Source organism: Sphaerodactylus townsendi, linkage group LG08, assembly GCF_021028975.2.
Source record: "Sphaerodactylus townsendi isolate TG3544 linkage group LG08, MPM_Stown_v2.3, whole genome shotgun sequence".
Taxonomy (NCBI): domain Eukaryota; kingdom Metazoa; phylum Chordata; class Lepidosauria; order Squamata; family Sphaerodactylidae; genus Sphaerodactylus; species Sphaerodactylus townsendi.
This window is the reverse complement of record NC_059432.1, coordinates 71602116-71621298: the sequence shown is the minus strand read 5'-3', so window position 1 is coordinate 71621298 and position 19183 is coordinate 71602116. Positions and strand designations below refer to the sequence as shown.

Sequence of the window (19183 nt, the reverse complement as noted above, 5' to 3'; positions counted from 1 at the left end):
GGACCGTCCGCGTGGACGGTCCCAGAAAGAACCGGGGAGATGGCGCCGCTGGGCGCCGTCGCCCGGTCGACTTACCTGCTCTCCGGCCCTCTGGCGCATTGCCGGGGCCTGGGGACACGCCTCCCCTGCCCTGCGCGCCTGCTTCTGTGTCGCAGAGCAGGGGGGCGTGTCCCCAGGCCCTGGCGACGCGCCGGAGGGCCGGAGAGCAGGTAAGGGAAGGGAGGGAGTGGTGGGGGGAAGCGCCGGGAAGCCGCTGCCGTTCGCACGGCAGCGGCTTCCAGCTGGCGTTGCCAGAAAAGTGTGCTTCCCAGCGCACTCTGGAAACGCCGGCTCGGCACCGGGCGGGCGGTGCAAGGGTGGCGCGGCTGCGAAGCAGCTGCACCCCCTGTGCGAATGGCGGCCTGGGGACGGCGTTTTTGCCGTCCCCAGGCCGCCATATTCCGCCCGTGCGGAAACGGCCAGGGCTAATCTCCAAATCAAATTCAGTGTTGGTTCTGTGTCAGCTCCTGGATAGGAGAAAGATTCCTGTCTGGCCGCAAAGTAATCCCATGGCCCATCTAAGATGTGTGCTGCTATTTAAGAACTTATGCTGTCATAACTAACCACTGTGCTATTCTCTTGCAACAGCAATATCACAAACACAGTAAGAGTAATAAAAAGAAAAGAGCAACAAGTCACTAACAGCCCAATTTACAAGCCCCTGGCAGTCAGGGAATCTGCAGCTGGCCCAAGATCACCCAGCAAGCGTCTGTGGTGTGAGTGGGGATTTGAACCTGGGTTTCCTAGGCCCCAGGCTAACATCTTAACTGCTACACCCAATATACTGGCTCTCTAGGACATTTGGAGGATGTTAATTCATAGGATTGACGTAAGCCAGAAATGATTTGACAGCAGTTAGTACTTACATACAACTCAGTGCAGTTACATTGGAAGTTTGCTGCCCCATTCTTAATGGGCCCTGGCTTGTATCTTGCATGTGTAAAGAGTAGTGTCTGGTGTCCACTACTCAAGGTGGGTGTTCCTCTCATTGCCTTCAATGGTGAGAGCAAAGCAAATCTGTGACCGTAAGAGGTAACCTTTTTGCATATTACATATTTTACCCATGTTCCTTCTGGGGAAGATGTTTGTACAGCTTGTTGAAAAATGGTGTAATCAATACACAGTTCCCACTAATTGAAAAAGGGAATGCTTTAGGACCAGTTGTTTTTATTGGAAATGTTTGAGGAGGTCTTCAATGAATGCTACTTCAGGAGTTCCTGGTGAGCAGGCATTGAGAGGTGATAAACAGAGAATGCTTAAACTTAACTGTTTTTTTGTCATCCATTTCTCTGCTTTAAGTCTTTGGAGATGTGAGATTTAAAACATAAATACTTTTCACACATGGGAAAGGGGAGGTTTGTGGTTGGGGCAAGTCATAGTGGGGGGAGAAGGCAGATGGGGGAGAATTAACAGCTCTTTCCCCTTCAGCATCTCTGCTGTCAGTTGCCTTCTAGACGTGAGTTTTCAAAACAAAGGAAAAAGGCCATTGAGCTACAGTTACATTACACATATAAGGTGTAGTTCCGTCCTCATAAGCAGGCCATGGCGGTGACAGCCGAGACTAGCTGCTTTCCCCCTCACCAGCATATGATGTACTTCTTCTGAACACAGAGGTTCCATTTAGCTATCATGGGTAATAGTCACTGATACATTTATCTTTCATGAATTCCTCTATTTAAAAAAAAATTCTCAGCTGGAATTATATTTTATCTCACGTTTTCAGCCAAGTTTTGGCTTTCACAGTGAATCACAGGAATCTTATATGGATGCCCTTGGGAAACAGGAGTCTCCGCTAAGTTGGATGGCTTGAAGGGCAGGTGTTCCAACAATCTTTGATCATTCTTGTATGCTTTGCAGTATCCTTTCTGTCTCTCCCTTTCTCTGTGTTTCATATACTCTGTGTGTGCTCAGGTAAGAGAACAAGGTCTATACTAATCATGCCAGTGTCTTAATGACATGATCACAACTTTTTCTGACAGGAACTTCTGAAGGAAAGCTGTTATAGATTGACTGTAAATAAGGAGTGTTAGTGCAGGCGGTATTTTTTAAGCATCAGCCCAAAATCTTGTGATGGATTGTTGTGTTTAAAGCTTTTGCCACACTTTAAACTTGTTTGCTTATTCTGTGAATAATTTCTTATGATAATGAAGTGGCAGGAGATTGATAGGGATTGCTGGTTACATGCTCAGAGTTGTTCTGTTGCAATTCTGGAGCAGCAAAATGCGCCATTAAAGGCAAAGAGCCGGGGGAATGATGGGCCATAATTAGTTGTTGCTGTAATAGTTTTGATTGAATGTGTATAGATATTGTAAGCGCCTCTTTGGGGAACTGATGCTCTTAGGGAACTGTTAAACAGAGCGGTGCTTAGCAAATGAAAAAGGGTCATCCTGCTCTTACCCGCCTGCCTCTCCAGAGCCATAATTAAACTGTCTGGCAGTTATGAGAAAGCTTTGGAAGCCTCATGTCAAAGTGTTCAAAATATGCTATTCTTTAGGAGAGGCCAGTTCATTCAGAATGCAAAAGACAGGATACGGCGAGCACAGCTGCACTTTCTTCCTCCACATTAGGAATGGGAAGAAAACCACATTGATATCTGCTAGGAATGCACTTTCTGTTGACCCACGTTGTCCTTTTGGCTGTCTTGCAATGCCCTGTAGTGCTGCATAGGATAGGTCTGCCTGGATTTATTGATTTTTAAAAAACTTTTCAAATATATGCAATCTTTCTTCAAATGAACCTAAGAAATGCCACTCGCCCAAAAGTGCCACTCAGATTACAGGTAAATCTTTGAATCTGAAGCATTTACATCAAATAGTGGCAAAGAAGACTTCTCTGTCTCCTTTTGAGACTGAAGTAGAGTTGAGAAAAGGCTAGTTCCAATCAGCACGAGAATTAATTGTGATCATTCTTAATGTGATGAGGATTGAAAATCATAGTGTATTCTGAACTAAAAAGCTTGATTTGACTTCTGTTTATAAGGATTTCATAGATTTAGAAGCCAATGACACTCATGCAGACTTTGTAGAATTAACAAATCTTCCTGTGAACAGTGACAGCTTTTAATAAAACACACACAGCCCTCCATGGTCTTCCCATCTTGCTTTTGTATCTCTTATCTCATATTCCTTTGAACTTGATATGTGTCATAAATCTTTTGCTTTCCATATTTTTTTTTCCAAATAAGATTTTTCTCTCATTTGGTTTTTTACACTTTTGGTGTGTTCTAAATAATAAAAAAAAGTCACCAGTGTTTTCTTTTACTGGAAATAGAACCCCCACCCCCCCTAAAAATGGCATGTTCCTAGTTCACAGAAGTAAGTACAATAGCAACACATAATGCAAAAAGTTACAATTCTCAGCACTGGATAAGCTGTTTCCCTCTTAAATCTAAAGCATAAAATCTGCCAGGTTTTTAAAATTAATAATGTTTGACCCATTTAAGTTATTGAAGGTTGTTGAAACACCCACAGTCTCTGAACTCTGTATCTTGATTATTCATAAGCAGAGCAATATTGCCAAAATTACTGTTAATTAATATCAATCAAATTTAACTGGTGCCAGCTAAAGTCATACACAGTCACACTTTCTATGCCTGTCTGCTCCTTGAATTTACGAAGAGGCCTATCGCTTCCTCCTCCGTTGTTTCTTTTCTTTTTCCTTTCAGTTCCTTTTTTTTTTGGCTTCTTGGGTTCTGCCATTTGTCAAGTTCCCAAAGTATTCGTAGCATTGTCTTGCTCTGTTATTCTCCCATCTGTAGATATTATCCACTCCTTTCCCTGTATCTGGCAAGCCCATTCTCAGCGAGGGAAGCCTGAAATACAGATTTAGACATGCATCCCTCGAAGTGAATCACAGCTGAATACAATTATCTCAATTTCATGGAGTTTTAGTGGAGATTCCTCAAGGAACACATCCAAGCAGGAATGATAGCAAAGAAAGTGGTGCGGTAAAGCAGATTTTGCTTTGGCCATTGTAGCCTGTATATTATCAGTGCAAACTGGTTTCGATCTTTCTGTCACATTTTAACCACCTTTCCTCTAGGAAGCTCAAGTGAAAGACATGATTTTGCCCATTCTGCATTTTCTTTACCATTTGACTCCACCTTACTGTTTCGGCGAATGTGCCTTTGGTGTACGTCTTTTATGACCCTCTCATTTTGGCTGCTTCTGTGGTGAGGGTTTCCACAAGCGCTTATTCAGCCTCAGTAGAACCGTGATTCAAAGGAAGCTACCAACATGCAAGATGTCAAGAAGCTGACTGCTCTTGGATTTGAACCAATTCCCCCCTCTCTTTGCCACCCTCCCCTCCTTCCTCTCAAACTAGTTTGTGTCTGGAACGTACGAAGAACATCACAGATGGATATGCTGCTACTCAAAGAGTGTGCTGGTGCATTTTAATTGCTAGCATCATTACTAGTTACTGGTGTAATTGTGAGTAGACTTTGTTTTTGTATTGATAATTAGGGAGTAGAACAGATGGTGAAGGCTTAGTTTAAAGTAATGTGTCCATTAAAGAAAATCTACTGTATGCCGCTGAAGAATCTTCATTCTAGCAGAACCCGGTTGCTCTGAACAGTTCTTATATCTCTAGTAGAGTGTCTTAAAATTGGTCAAGGATGGGATCCACTTCTCCACAACAAATGTGATAAATTATCTCCAGGGGCAGCCCATTCAGAATAAAAGAAGTATGTATTTACCCCCCCCCCCCCTTGTAGCAGGAGTCTGATGCTTATACAGCAGCTCAGAGGCAAGCAGGCATCTGGGATGAGTCTCTTCAAAAGAAATAATTTTATGGACTAGCTTGCTGCACATCCAGCTTCAAACTCCAATACAGTATGGGGAGGAGGGGCTTCAACATCCCTCTCTTCCCTATAATTACTCAGACTGGGACAGGCTGCCAGCTGCATTTTCAGCATCAAAGCAACCCTCAATGCTATAGTGCTAGAATTGAGGGCTGAATGAACAGAGGGTGAGGGTGTTAGTCGCCCCCTTACATACTGAACCAGTCAGACTGGGGGGTAACCATGTACCATGTTTGCACTACTGTGTTTTCCTGAAAATAAGACAGGGTCTTGTATTAATTTTTGCTCCAAAAATGCACTAAGGCTTATTTTTGAGGTAGGGCTTATTTTCGGGGGTATACAGTACCTTCACAGTTCATTAGGACGGGCTCTTGGCAGCCCTGTTGCTTCCCTGTCATGTGTAATGCAAGTGCATCCTCACTGGCAGGGAGCACCCTGCTAGATCACATCAACCTGATTTGTAACTACCGGTAGGGCTTATTTTTCGAGTAGGGCTTATATTTTAAGCCTTCTCCAAAAAGCCGGCGAAATCATGATAGGTCTTATTTTTGGGGAAACATGGTAGCACAATTTATCTCCCCAGCAATTGCTTTGGGGCAGAAGAATGCTGAGCATCCCGTGAACCCTCCAAGGCTCCCAACTTGTCCCCTCTTGATATAAAATGTGGCTCACCCCCATGAGTCTAAAGCAGTCAGTCAGTTCCTTAGCAAATGTCCTGGTGGATTCCCAGGCAAGCTTTGCTGTGCTCTGGGAAGCCCAATCATCAGTGTCGTGCTGCTCACATGCTGCTTTTAAAAGGCAATACGTTCCTTAATAAAGGTGCTTAGAGTGACAGGATGAAGGCTGACTATGTAAATATACAATGTATTAAATTTAATAAAAATAACAATTTTTTAAATAAAAATAAAAAGTAGTAGTAGAAGAGTTGGATTTATATCCCCCTTTCTCTCCTGTTAGGAGACTCAAAGGGGCTTTCAAACTCCTTTCCCTTCCCCTCTCACAAGAAACACCCTGTGAGATAGGTGGGGGCTGAGAGAGCTCAGAAGAACTGTGACCAGCCCAAGGTCACCAGCCAGAGGCATAGCAAGGGGGGAAAGCTCCTGGTGCTCTGGTGCATCCTCCGCCCTGCCCCACCCTGGAACGCCCCACCACACCTCCACAGGGGCGCGCCTGGTGCGTCACACACACCCCAGTCCCCTTGGAGCTACGCCTCTGCACCCAGCCAGTGTGTGTTGGAGTGCACAGGCTAATCTGAATTCCTCAGATAAGCCTCCACAGCTCAAGTGGCAGAGTGGGGAATCAAACCTGGTTCCTCCAGGTTAGAGTACACCTGCTCTTAACCACTACGCCACTGCTGCTCCCTGTAACATGTTCATTTCATACGGCTGTACCAGTCATGCTGCTTGGAACTACTTTCAACATACTGGACCACTTCCCCTCCCCCCATACCTTTCCATGTATCCTCGGGTTGTAAATTAACTGTTACTATAAAAGGAAAAAGGATCTTGGAAAAGAATCCTCAGCTCAGCAAAGTCAACTCAGCAAAGCAGTGAATAGTGTTAGGGATTCTGATTAAATGGTTAGAGCACAGGCTATTAGGAGGGACATATGAGAATGGATGGGGTGGAAAATGGGATGAAGAAAAAAGGTGGGAAGAAGGGCATGAAACCTCTGAATGCAAGATAGCAGATGAAAGAGCAACTGGGAATGAAACGGCAGGGCATACAGAGGGATTGGAAAGATGGTTCTGAAGCTTCTTGCCTGATTAATGATGCTCAGGCTGTGATCCATTGTAATCCCCTCATTAGCAAGCTGAGAAAAGTAATTTTACTCTGGCCCCTGACCGCCTTTCCCTCTGCTGTTCTCCCCCCACTACCAGTGATTGATTGTCCTAGCTCTTTCTTTGTTGTCCAGATGGACACATGGCCAAGGTGGTGCATTAGTTTGTGCTGAACTTGGTGTCCTTCCTGGAACAGCACAAGATTCAGATCAGCCAATAGTTCGCCATTCATGGCCTTTCAAATGGCCTTTCAAATGAGGTGATGTTTGTTACAGGAAATTAGTGTTCTGAATGGAAGAAAGTGACACATTCTTGGATGGTTACAGCTCCATGTAGCCTAATACACCCGGACTGTTTTTTTTCCCTAAAGAAAGAATTTATAGAAGCTGAATCAAAACTACTTGTGGAGTTGATAAGAAGCACTTCCATTTTTACGAAGAATTTGTATTCTGAAATTATTTTTGTACATAAAAACCATGATCCAATTATTGTTATGGGCATTAGCAACTCTTAGGTCCAAGAAGAACTTCTGTTTCTGCTAATTCTGCTGCTCTCAGGGGAGACTGCAGGTCTTTAGTGCATATTCTTTTGTTCATATGAAGCCACTGAAATGAAGTCCTGCACCTCTTGTGCATAAGATTTTGGGACCTTGTATTGACATGAAAAAATGCATTTGGATCGTATCAACTGTGATTGCCTTTGTCACCGACTGCTGCAGTCCGCCTTGCGGTGCTGCCAAGCCTTCTCAATAGGTCTCTGGTGGCGCTGCTCTAAGCGCACAGCCTGATTGGGCAAAATTGGCGTGATCGGCTTAAAGCTGTCCCTGGATGGCTAGCCTACCAGGGACTTTGGTGACGGGTGGGATATAAATAGGCAGAAATGAATAAATACCTGCCCCTGTGCTCTTCCTTGCCCATACTTCAGCCTTGGAAAGCAATTGGCCACCATACTGGGTCACCAGGTTCTGTTCCTGTGCTGCTGGTTGGGGAGTTACTGCATATTTCCGGGTGGGCCACTGCCTCTGCCAGACCCCCACGGCTACAGACGTGCTGGGACCTGCTATATTGCTGGTGCTTAAAGATCTGCAATGGCTTCCATTATGTTTCCAGACACAATTTATAGTTTTGATTTTTACCTGAAAAGCTGTTAACAGTCTGAGACCCCAGAGTTATGTTTGAACTTATGCCTTCTCCTGCATGCACTTACCCATTGATTATTTGAGGCCCTGAGCCAAGTATCTCTACCATCAAAAGTTAGATGACAGCAGGTTGGAGAAGAATGTCTGGCCTGTTTTAATAGAGTCTTAATGTATGGAAATTGTTAGTTAAAACTTTCCATGCTATGGAGGTAAATAACATCCTATTAAATCTGTATTAAAGGGACATAATGTTTTTTTCTCTCTAGGCAGTTGGCGTCTGTAGGTAAATGGCTACTGGGGATGGGTCATTTTTGTGGTAGAACCCGAGTTATGAAATATCATATTTAGAAATTATGGCCCCTATTTTTACATATTATATGAAAACCAATTTTATTTTGCCACTGAGGAATAGATTCTCAGGTCATAAAGATCAATTTTATATCTCCACATTGTTTGTGGACACCAATCCTGATATATCTTACAGTGTGGACAACCGTAACACACTCAAAATACATTGTAGGATGGTCTGTGCAACACAGCAGGCTTAGTGACTTGATAGCTATAGCCTTTTTACTTAACAGCTCTAGTGCCTTTTTATGTCTTTCCTCTTTTTACGTTTTTAACACTTTTAGTACTTATGCTTACTGTTTTAATATGTTTTATCCTTTATGTTCTATCCATTGTTTCATTTAGCTTATGCTGCTTATGACTGTAATAAAAATTTGGTTCAAATCTATTTTCTTGAAGTTTGTGGTAAGTGATAACACAGTCCTGTCTGCCGTACTGTTTCTGTCACTGTCCAGCAAATTGTTAGATTATGTTTTAATTCACATGAATTTTTCTTTGACATTATTTTATTTTAGATCATAAGCTTTCTTGTACTCCTTGTGATGGAGTGGCAGGGTATATAGAACCATGTGCTTCAACACAGGTGGATCAGTTCTAAAAATGCTGTAAAGGTGACGCAGATTAAAAAATATAATGCAGGTCTGCTCTGAATCCCATTTTAAAACAATCTCATAGCTGGACTCTACACATGTAAGATGAAATAGCAGAGGTTAGAGCCTCCACACCCTAGATCCCAACACTTCTCTTTTCAGAAGTTCATCTCTGGAAGTGGTTTGTATAAACTTAGATTGGTCAATTAAAAAAACTTGCGTGATCCTGTAATTTATCAGCAAGTTGTTATTAAACAGATGATGTTCTTCCCATTTTTCTTATGTCAAGAAAAGCTTTACCAACTTGATTTTTGCATTTGGGACAGCTTTTTCAGAAACATAGTAAAAGAGTTGGTAAACCTGTTTGGTGCCTCTTAAAGAAAGAGAGAGAAAGAGAGAGAGAGAGAGAGAGAGAGAGAGAGAGAGAGAGAGAGAGAGAGCATGTCTTCATTCACAATGGAGTTCAGTCATCACGACAGAAAATAGCCTAATGCTGTGCAGATGTTTTCTATGGAGCCCTGAAGCAAAGGGCGCTCTAATTGACCACAGGTGTGACCTGTGGCTAGGTAACATGCTCCCCTGCCTTGGAGAGGCTTACCAGAGGTCAAGTTCTAATCCACTGTCTTCAGAAGCTTTTATCCATCATAATCGAGTGGGACTGAGGAGAATGAACAGACTAAAAGGAAGAAGAAAAGGAGAAAACCGTGCTGTAATAGAACCAAGCACTCATTTGTCATGTTAGAGCAAAGCTGTGTGACAAGCTCTGTCTGCTAACACTAATCCCCCTGTGTATTACAGTCATGCACTGCAGCACAGATAAGGAAGCTGAGTTCAGGGGAAGGCAACACTGACCTCCCCCTCCTTGAGTAGGGGATGATGAGAAAATCATATTTTTAAATGGGGATATTTTTTCTTCAAACCCCCCCCCCCCTTCAGACTGTACAAGTCAGTAGTTTCAAACAGCACCCAGTATTGCCAAAGACTGGAGTATGCACAGAGTTGTTGGCAGAGGAAGCACCAGAGGCGTAGCTAGGGGAAGTGGAGCCCAGTGCAAAACTGGAGTTTTGCTCCCCCGCATGTTCGTTTGTGTTTTTTTATTTTTAGTGTTTTTTCAGTTTTCGGCCTGCAGGGAATGCAGTTTTTATGATAGCAGCATCAAAATTTCAGGGTATCTTTAGGAGACTCTTCTGATGATACCTCCCAGGTTTTGTGAAGTTTGGTTCAGGGGGTCCAAAGTTATGGACCCTCAAATGGGTAGCCCCATCTACTATTAGCTTCCATAGGAAACAATGGGAGATGGGGCACCCCCTTTGGGGGTCCATAACTTTGGACCCCCCAAACCAAACTTTACCAAACTTGGCTGGTATCATCAGAAGTGTTGCCAGATGATATCCTGATATTTTGGTGCCACTATCCTAAAAACACTAAAAATATCAAAATACATTTTTGCTCCCCCCCCCCCCCCCAGGCATGTGCCCGGCGCAACACCCCCCCCCCCCGCGTCCCGTGTTATCTACGCCACTGGGAAGCATCTTGCTGGCTGAAATTTATCAAAAGTACATTCTTGTGCCAGTATGAAGCCAGAAAAAAAGTTCTCCAGGGAAGCAGTCAGAAGCATGCTAAACTGCTTATTAGGAAGGAAAGATAGAGGAGAGAGAATCCTTTTGAAATAAACAGCTTTCTTTCCAGAGGGAGTGGGGAACCCTTTCCTATAATTGGCCTCTGTCAATTCCATGATAGAGGGAAGGAGAGAAAAGGGAATGAGTAAATGTACAGATTCATTAGCATAGAAATCACAGATGCTGTGTTTGGATATTTGTGTGTGTGTATATATAAAATCCAGGGATGATTTCCAAGTGACTGTATTGAGTAGGCACACTGATTTGGTTAGATGTATTTGTGGGGAAGGGTCCTGACTGCCAAGTGAAGCTGGATTCCTCCCACATGCAAGCGGACCTTCTAGTGAAAAGAGCTGACTTGAAAAGGCAACCTGGCAAAGTCACTATTAGCAGGGCAGGCAAGATCACTAATTTCTGGTTATGCTTAAGCAACCCAGCTTGATACACTAGCCGACTGTTTTACGTAGCAACCTGACAAGGCACAATGTTTCCCACAATATGTTGGAGAAACTTTAGGACAACCCGAATTAGGGCACCAGCTGGGATAAATCATAGATTGGTCTAACAATCCCCAGGATAAATCTGGAATGAAATGGCTAATGACAGTAACTTCAAAAATATGGTGTGAGCTGTGTGGTGTAGTGACTAGGGCCGGTGACACCTGGGCTCAGATCCCCAGTCCGCCACACAGGGTAATCTTGGGCTAGTCACTGTCTCTCAGCCTTATCCCTGGGTTGCTGTGGGAGGCAAGCTGAGTGGGGACAGCACTGCTGCTTCCACATGGGGATTTTTCATTACAGCTGAACTCCCGATTTTAGAGGTTAGCTCTCCTGGACGAAATAGAAGAAGAAGAGTTTGGATTTATACCCTGCCTTTCTCTCCTGTAAGGAGACTCAAAGGAGCGTCCAAATTCCTTCCCTTCCTCTTTCTACAACAGACACCTTGTGAGAGAGGTAAGGCTGAGAAGGTTCTGAGAGAACTGTGACTAGCCTAAGGTCACCCAACAGGCTTCATGGGGAGGGGTGGGGAAACAAATCTGGTTCACCAGATTAGAGTCCACTGCTCATGTGGAGGAGTGGGAGTCAAACCTGGTTTTCCAGATTAGGGTCCACATGCTCTTAACCACTGCACCACGCTGGCTCTTCAGAGGGCAGACTGTATTGTATACCATAAAGTATAGGAGAAATGTAATGCATAGTGTGACATCATATCCCCTCTTCTTTCCAAGCTCCAACCTCCTGAGCAACTGGCCCCAAATTTCCAGGAATTTCCCAAGCCAGAGTTGGCAACCCCAGATAGAAGCCTAGCAGGAAGGGAAAAAAGCAGCTCAGGTTCCTTATCTAGTATCAAATATTGGGGTTGGATCCAGCAGAGAGTTTCTGCAGATGTAAGGGTGTGTGTGTGATTTTCTGTAATTCCCCCCTCCCATGGCAGACTTTCTGTTCCCCTTTCGCTCCGAATGTTACTTGGGGACATTTTGGGTTGCGAGAAAGTTGTACTCTGTCTCCTTTAATATTGGAGATCCTCTGCTGTATTGAAACCAATGTGTTCCTTTTCCAATCACAGAAGTACCATAATAACTGTGAAAGGTAACTTCAGTTCATCTCAAGTAAAGTATACTCTTAAGTACTGGCTTGCAGTTCTCACCCATGCACATAGTTTCTTTTCTATTTCACTGTGGTCTGTACTTTAAAGCTCTTCAGGTGGCAACCCATAGGGTGGTGAGGGAGTAGAGGTACATGTCCTTTGAGCCCCAGGGTGTATGTTTCCACAGATGCTTTGAAGTGAAGGGGATGTTTCACCTTGAAGTAAAAGCTAGTCACTTCGAAGAATGCATCAATTGTAGATGAATATTCTACTAAGTCATGGAAGAAGCTGCTTGACCAGGCATTAGTGACAAATTTCTTTTCACAGTCATATTGTAGCAGAATTTAGCAGAAATCCAAATTAATCTGTTGAACAAAAGTAAATATAACCTGAGGAATGTCCCCCCATCTGACTGTGTTTTTGTTGTTACTTTAAAAAAAAGCTGCAGAAAAATGTTAACGGCTCCTTCCTGTTCTCAGGGGGAAAAACTATTTTTAAAAAGATGAGAGAACACTTTCCAATAGTATTGTTTAATAGTCATGTTTGTGATTTTGGATCCAGAGTGGATTAATTGGTTATGCAACAAATTAGTGTGGCTAACATGACAATCTAGGCAATAGAAGAAGAATATGACTGATTCGGTCATGTAGCTATCAACTAATTCAGAGACAAGCTAATCACAGGCTACCTTCCTCCTCTTCATTGCTAGACAAAACATTGCATTTGTGAACAGAGGTGTAGTCGCTGGCAATTTTTTATCCACTGTTCTGTTGTCTTTGAATTCATAGCACTTTTTAAAAGTATTTCATATATGTGTTTACATGCTAGAGGTGTAGCAACAGAGATACAACTTGAGATACAAGATGATCTGAATCCTTGTCCTGGATCTTAGTTTCAAAAGGTCTCTGGATGCTTTTATACTTTGCATTCCCTGTCTGGTGGAAATTGGACAGTTATTTAAATGTCTAATGGCCCAGTCCCTGACACTTTTAATCTGTAGTTCAAGACTTTAAACTGATCAGGGGCCATATATTTGCATAACAATATGTTGTATGCATCCTAATTCTACATTCGTCAGTTTCATACACCATGTAACAAATGCATGTTTGATGCCTCACTTGCTGCTTTGACACAGATCTTCTGTGAAGGACTTTACTAAATTCCTATACTTAGGATCCATTCATAGATGTGAACTAGCTATTTATTTTACTGTGTAGTCTCCCCTTATATTTGAGACTGTGTGGAGAAAGCATAACGGAAACTGGCAGCCAGTTCTGAAATAGGTGGAATTATTGGTCATGTGTCCACAAGATATCAGGGTTGTTCATGATTTAATTTTCCCATGGGAGGGTTTTACTGAACAAATCAACTTTATCTGGTCCCATGGTGACCTTGTGTACAGTTTTCCTTGCAAGGTGAAGAGCCAGTGAGCTCCCAACATACCTTAAAACCTAAATGTATTCTGCTATGCTATATGTATTCTGGAAAAAAAACTACTGCCATTTTCTTAAAATACAGTGAATCTCCAGCCTCCATTCTTTATAATTTGATTTTGTAAGAGGGATCCCCAATTTTGTTGACCTATTAGGCTCTTTTGAACTTTTATTGATGGGAAGTAGGTGCCACCATTTAATGGCTGCCATTAGAAGGACAACCTATTTAAAAACAACTGCCATAGAGTCAGTCACAAAATTATGGGAAATTATATCACAAACATCCTCCTACAATGGAGGCAGCTGGATAGATTGATTGCATTTTTATGTTGTCCTTTCCCTTATGTGGGCTCAGGGTGTAACAGAAATTACTGAATGCATGTTTGCTTCAGACACTAAGGTGATGTTTCCTGGGATCTTGTAAAGCGGTCATACTTCAGAGAGGTACAGGAAAGCTAGGAAGAGAGGACTTCTCAAAGAAACAAATGCCATCAGGAAACTCTTTGATGGGAACTATGGCATCCTTAACCATATTGCTTTATAAAATGTTATCATTTTTGACATATTTGTACACCCCTTATTTGAAGGTAATGGCAGCTTTATGACAGAGTCTGATAATCCTTGGTTAGTGTCTGGAGGATAGGTTGGTTCTGAGGTATACAGAAATCCTGATTGAAATGAAATGTATGTATTGAAAAGTATATGGTTCAATTTCTAAGCGACAGGAAGAACTTAAACTTGTACTGACCTCCTGTAGCTAGAATTTGTATTGATGTATTGTCAAAGGCTTTCATGTTCAGAATCACTAGGATGTTGTGGGTTTTCTGGGTTCTGTGGCTGTGTTCTGATCCTCTGAAGATACCAGCCACAGATGCAAGCAAAACTTCAGGAGAAAATACTACTGGGACATGGCTGTACAACCCGGAAAACCCGTAACTTCCATCAATTTGTATTGATGGACACGTGGTACCTCAAGGACATCTTTGTAGTATGTTAGCCATTTGGTTCCAGTTCTCAATTGGTTAATAACTTTTTCCCCCAATTTACCTCCAGAAACCCTAATGGACACTCGGACAGCCACAGCTGAACTAGGTTGGACAGCAAATCCACCTTCAGGGGTAAGTGGATGACAACTGCTTGAAACATCTGTGTATGTTAGTTGATTAGAGGTGGGAATAGGATAGCTGTTATTTGCAATTCCATACAAATGGCTAAAAAATTGTATGTGTGATTATGAAATCTGTCTTCCCTTTATTAACAAAATTACTAATTTCCCATTTTAGATGTCAGCTCAAACAAAAGCAAAACTGACATATGTCATTTTATGCAAACATAAACAACAGTACTGCTTTAATGGGTAGTGATTTTTTTCAGTGAATTATGATTTTTTTAAAAAAAGCAGGCTTTTGACTTGGGGGCCTAAAACATTTGTTCTTAAAGCTACAGCTTGACGTTAGTATTGAATTATTCCAAATCACAGATAAGATGGAAACCCTATTCATGGCTCATGCCATCAGGAGTGTCAATGCCATTTGTTTCTCAGTGAAAAAAGTTGAAAATGAAAAGAAATCCACTTCTTCCATGACCTCCCAGTCAGTAATGAGTAATTCATGTCACAGGTTCTCTGGCCATGCCAAGCAGCTTAATATGGAAAGATCTGAATTACACATTGCTTTGCCAGCCTTTAGAACTGAGCTTGTGGTGTTTTCTGGGACTGATAGTGTTTTGTTGTAACAGGTGTGCCACCCCCTTTCCAAACCTACACCTTGACTCAGCGGAGGCAGAATGGGCAATGTTATTGATGTTTTTGGTGAACTCCAACACAGTGATCTTCCCTGATTTGGAAAGTCATCCGCTTTGTGTGGATGTTTTGCCTACTTGTGCTCAGTTGGCAATGGCCCCTATGGAGCCCACTTTCTGATGACACACAGCGTAGCTGGGAAGGGACTGGTATTTGTAAACAATTACTTGAGAGAGAACAGGAACTCGTTATCCGTGCCACTGATTGGATTTATACTTTTAATCACTTTACATAGCAATGAGTCAGCCTGTATATTAACCATGCTGCCTTGGGCCATTTCTGCACGACACAGTTATACTGGGTTACAGTCAATCTTACAATCCCGGTTTACTTTATTCCAGTTTCTCCCTTTGCTTGGCTGCCCATTTCTGTGAAGGAATCGATGAAGACCAGGAGGAAATACTCCAGTTCATTTTGCATGAGCCTGGGTCTTTTGTATTTACACCACAAGCTTATCTGCGCATGCGCAAACATCCCCTACGTCCTGCATTCTGATTGGCTGTTGTTTTTAGACGGCAGCTTGAATGAACATCTTCACCCTGCCTTTTGAATTGCTGGGTCATTGCCACCCCCACAAAAAGGCTGAGCTTCTGTTTGGTCAACCCACAGTGAGTATTGGAAAATGAAGCCCCCCCCTCAATGCGAGGGGAGCTGGTTCCCCTACAGAATCACTGTGGATATCAATACCAGGGGTGAAGGACAGTTTAATATTAGGAATATATTATCGTCCCCCTGACCAAAGTGCACAAGAGGATTCTGAGATGGAAAAAGAAATTAGAGAGGCCAACAAAAACAAAAATGTAGTGGTAATGGGTGATTTTAACTATCCCCATATAAACTTGAAAAATGCATGTTCAGGTCATAGTAAGGAGAGAGCATTCCTGGATATGCTAAATGACTGTGGCTTAGAGCAGATGGTTGTGGAACCAACCAGGGGAGAGGTGATCCTAGATCTAATTCTATGTGGGACCCAGGACCTGGTGCAGGAAGTCAGTGTTGTTGAGCCAATAGGGAACAGGCACCACAATGCGGTCCAGATTCAAGTATCTCAGCTTATGCGAACAAGTGGCAACTACCTAATGTAGTTACATTCGCCTTCAAGAAGGGAATTTCTCAAAGATAGAGGGGGATGAGTCTTGAGGAAGCTGAAAGGGAAAATCAAAGAGGAGTCAAAACTGTCAGGATGCTTGGAGGTTATTTAAAAACACAGTAATAAAAGCTCAGCTGGGAGAATGTGTTCACTTGTACAGGTTAGAAAAAGGCAGCACCAGTCCAAAAGAAAGCCACCATGGTTAACAAAGAGAGGTTGAGGAAATTATCCAGAAAAAAGAAAATGTCTTTTAGAAAATGGAAGTCCAGTTTGACTGATGAAAGAAGAATATGAGAGGGAACACAAATGGTGGCAAAAGAGAAGCAAGTTGGCTGTAAAAGGGGAGGCAAAAAAAAGGAGTTATGAGGAACGCATGGCTGCTTGAACTTATCAAGACCAGCAACAAACAGTTCTTCAAAGTACATCAAAAGCATAGGAAAGCCAGCAAAGGGAAGCCCGGTGAGGCCCGGATTCAGATGACAAAGGAACAAAGAAGGTGTTAGCTAAAAAGATGGCAGGGAGATTGCAGAGAAGCTGAATGAATTCTTTGCATCTGTGCTTCACCCAAGAAGAGGGGTGAGGGAACATTCCTGCACCTGAACCAAAAGCTTCTTAGGAGGTGAATCCGAGGAACCTAGCGAAGATAAGTGGTGAACAAGACAAGGGGAAGAAGTTCTACGGCAGCCATTGATAAACTAAATGTTACCAAAATCCCCTGGCCCCAAGATTGCATTCACCCAAAGAGTTCTTAAAAAAAGGAGCTCAAGCATGAAATTGCTGATCTTCTCACTTTAATATGCAACTTATCCCTGAAATCCAGGCTCCATCCCTGAGAGACTGGAAGATGGCCAATGTCACACCAATCTTTAAGAAAGGATCTAGGGGGGACCCAGGAAATTACAGGCCAGTCAGTTTACGACATCTCTGATTTCCTGTAGTAAATTAGTAGAATCTATAATTAAAGATAAAAGAATTATAAAACATGTAAGAGAAAGCAAGACCTGCTGAGAGAAAGAGTCAGCATGGCTTTTGCAGAGAACAAATCCTGTCTTACAGAGCTTACTAGAGGTTCTTTGAGGGTGCTCCAAACAGGCATGTGGACGAAAGAGAATTTGAACCCGGAGTGGACATTGTCTACTTGGATTTCCAAAAGGCTTTTGAGAAAGTTCCTCACCAGAGACTGTTGAGAAAACTCAGCAATGAAGGAATAAGAGGGGAAGTCCTCCTATGGATTAAAAACTGGTTGAGAAACAGGAAACAAAGAGTGGGTGTAAATGGGAAGTTCTCACAATGGAGAGATGTCAGAATTGGATTGTCCCCAAGGATCCCGTTTGGGACCAGTGCTCTTTAACCTATTCATAAATGACCTGGAAGTAGAGGTGGGTAAGCGTGATGTAAGCCAAGTTTGCAGATGATACCAAATTATGTAGGGTGGGTGAGAACCACAAAGGATTCTGAAAGAGCTTCAAGCGGACCTTGATAAATTAGGTGAGTGGAAGCTCAGGAAATGGCAAATGCAGTTCAATGTAGCAAAATGTAAGAGTGAGAAATGCACTATAGGGGCAAAAATCCAAAACTTCACATACACGCATACAGGAGTCAGTGCTATCAGTCACAGACCAGGGGAAAGGGATTTAAGGCGTCTTAGTTGATAGTTCCATGCAGATATGTCAGCTCAATGCATGGCAGCTGTAAAAAAGGCAAACTCTATGCTGGGGATCATTAGAAAAGGGAATTGAGAATAAAAAACTGCAAAGATTGTCATGCCCTTATATAAAGAAAACAGTGAAGATGCTGACCGCACTTGGAGTACTGTGTCCAGTTCTGGTCACGTGCATCTCAAAAAGGATATTGAGGAGATAGAAAAAGAAGATTGCAGAGAGAAGGGGCAACCTTAAGGATGGGATTGAGGGACTGGAGCCACCTTCCCTATGAGGAGAGGCTGCAGCGTTTGGGACTCTTTAGTTTGGAGAGGAGGTGGCTGAGGGGGGATATGATTGAAGTCTACAAAATTATGCATGGGGTAGAAAATGTTGACAGAGAGAAATTTTTCTCTCTTTCTCACAATACTTACTAGAACCAAGGGGGCATCCAGTTAGAAAATGCTGGGGGGAAGAATTGGGAAGAACTAATAAAGGAAACACTTCTTCACGCAACGTGTGATTGGTGTTTGGAATATGCTGCCACAGGAGGTGGTGATGGCCACTAACCTGGATAGCTTTAAAAGGGGCTTGGACAGATTGATGGAGGAGAAGTCGATTTATGGCTACCAATCTTGATCCTCCTTGATCTGAGATTGCAAATGCCTTAACAGACCAGGTGATCGGGAGCAACAGCCGCAGAAGGCCATTGCTTTCACATCCTACATGTGAGCTCCCCAAGGCACCTGGTGGGCCACTGCGAGTAGCAGAGAGCTGGACTAGATGGACTCTGGTCTGATCCAGCTGGCCTGTTCTTATGTTCTTATGTCCCCCTTTTCCAGTTCTGGATAGGACCTGGTGCAGGCCTCAACACGGCAAGTGGCAGGAAAAAAAATTGGGTGCTGTTTCACATCACATTCCCATCCACTTTTTCATATTTGTGTGGAAAATGAGAGACTCCCACCCCTGTGATATGCCCCCTAACATTCAGCCCAAAGTGCACATCTCCCTAGCTATGCGCTCCGAGCAACCAGTACATGTACCGAAAATGGGGACATTCTGGGACTCCACTCCTGATTAACCCCAGGCAAAATGGCACTCAGTCGATACCATGAGCAGAAAACATGCTTGGGGGAACGTTTCGGGAAGGGTGGACTGCAACGGGACAGATTTTGGACAGAAATCTTCCTGAAGACTGCAGATGGTGTCTGGACAATGTCATCTAAGAAATTTAGACGGTGTTCTTGTATACCTAGGAGTATTCTTATGTGTCATTCTAATATGGTTGTTATGGCAGTCTACCTATAAATCAAATGC

At 43.0% G+C, this 19183-nt stretch overlaps 1 protein-coding gene across 4 annotated transcripts in view; it reads left to right on the top strand.

The window, feature by feature from the left end:
- EPHB1 (EPH receptor B1) overlaps positions 1 to 19183 on the top strand; it is a 387492-nt gene that overhangs the window by 102810 nt on the left and 265499 nt on the right. For all 4 annotated transcript variants that reach the window (XM_048506774.1, XM_048506776.1, XM_048506775.1 and 1 more), the window contains exon 2: positions 14389 to 14453. In XM_048506774.1, coding sequence (XP_048362731.1) covers positions 14389 to 14453 — 65 coding nt within the window. The remainder of the gene's footprint in view (positions 1 to 14388; positions 14454 to 19183) is intronic.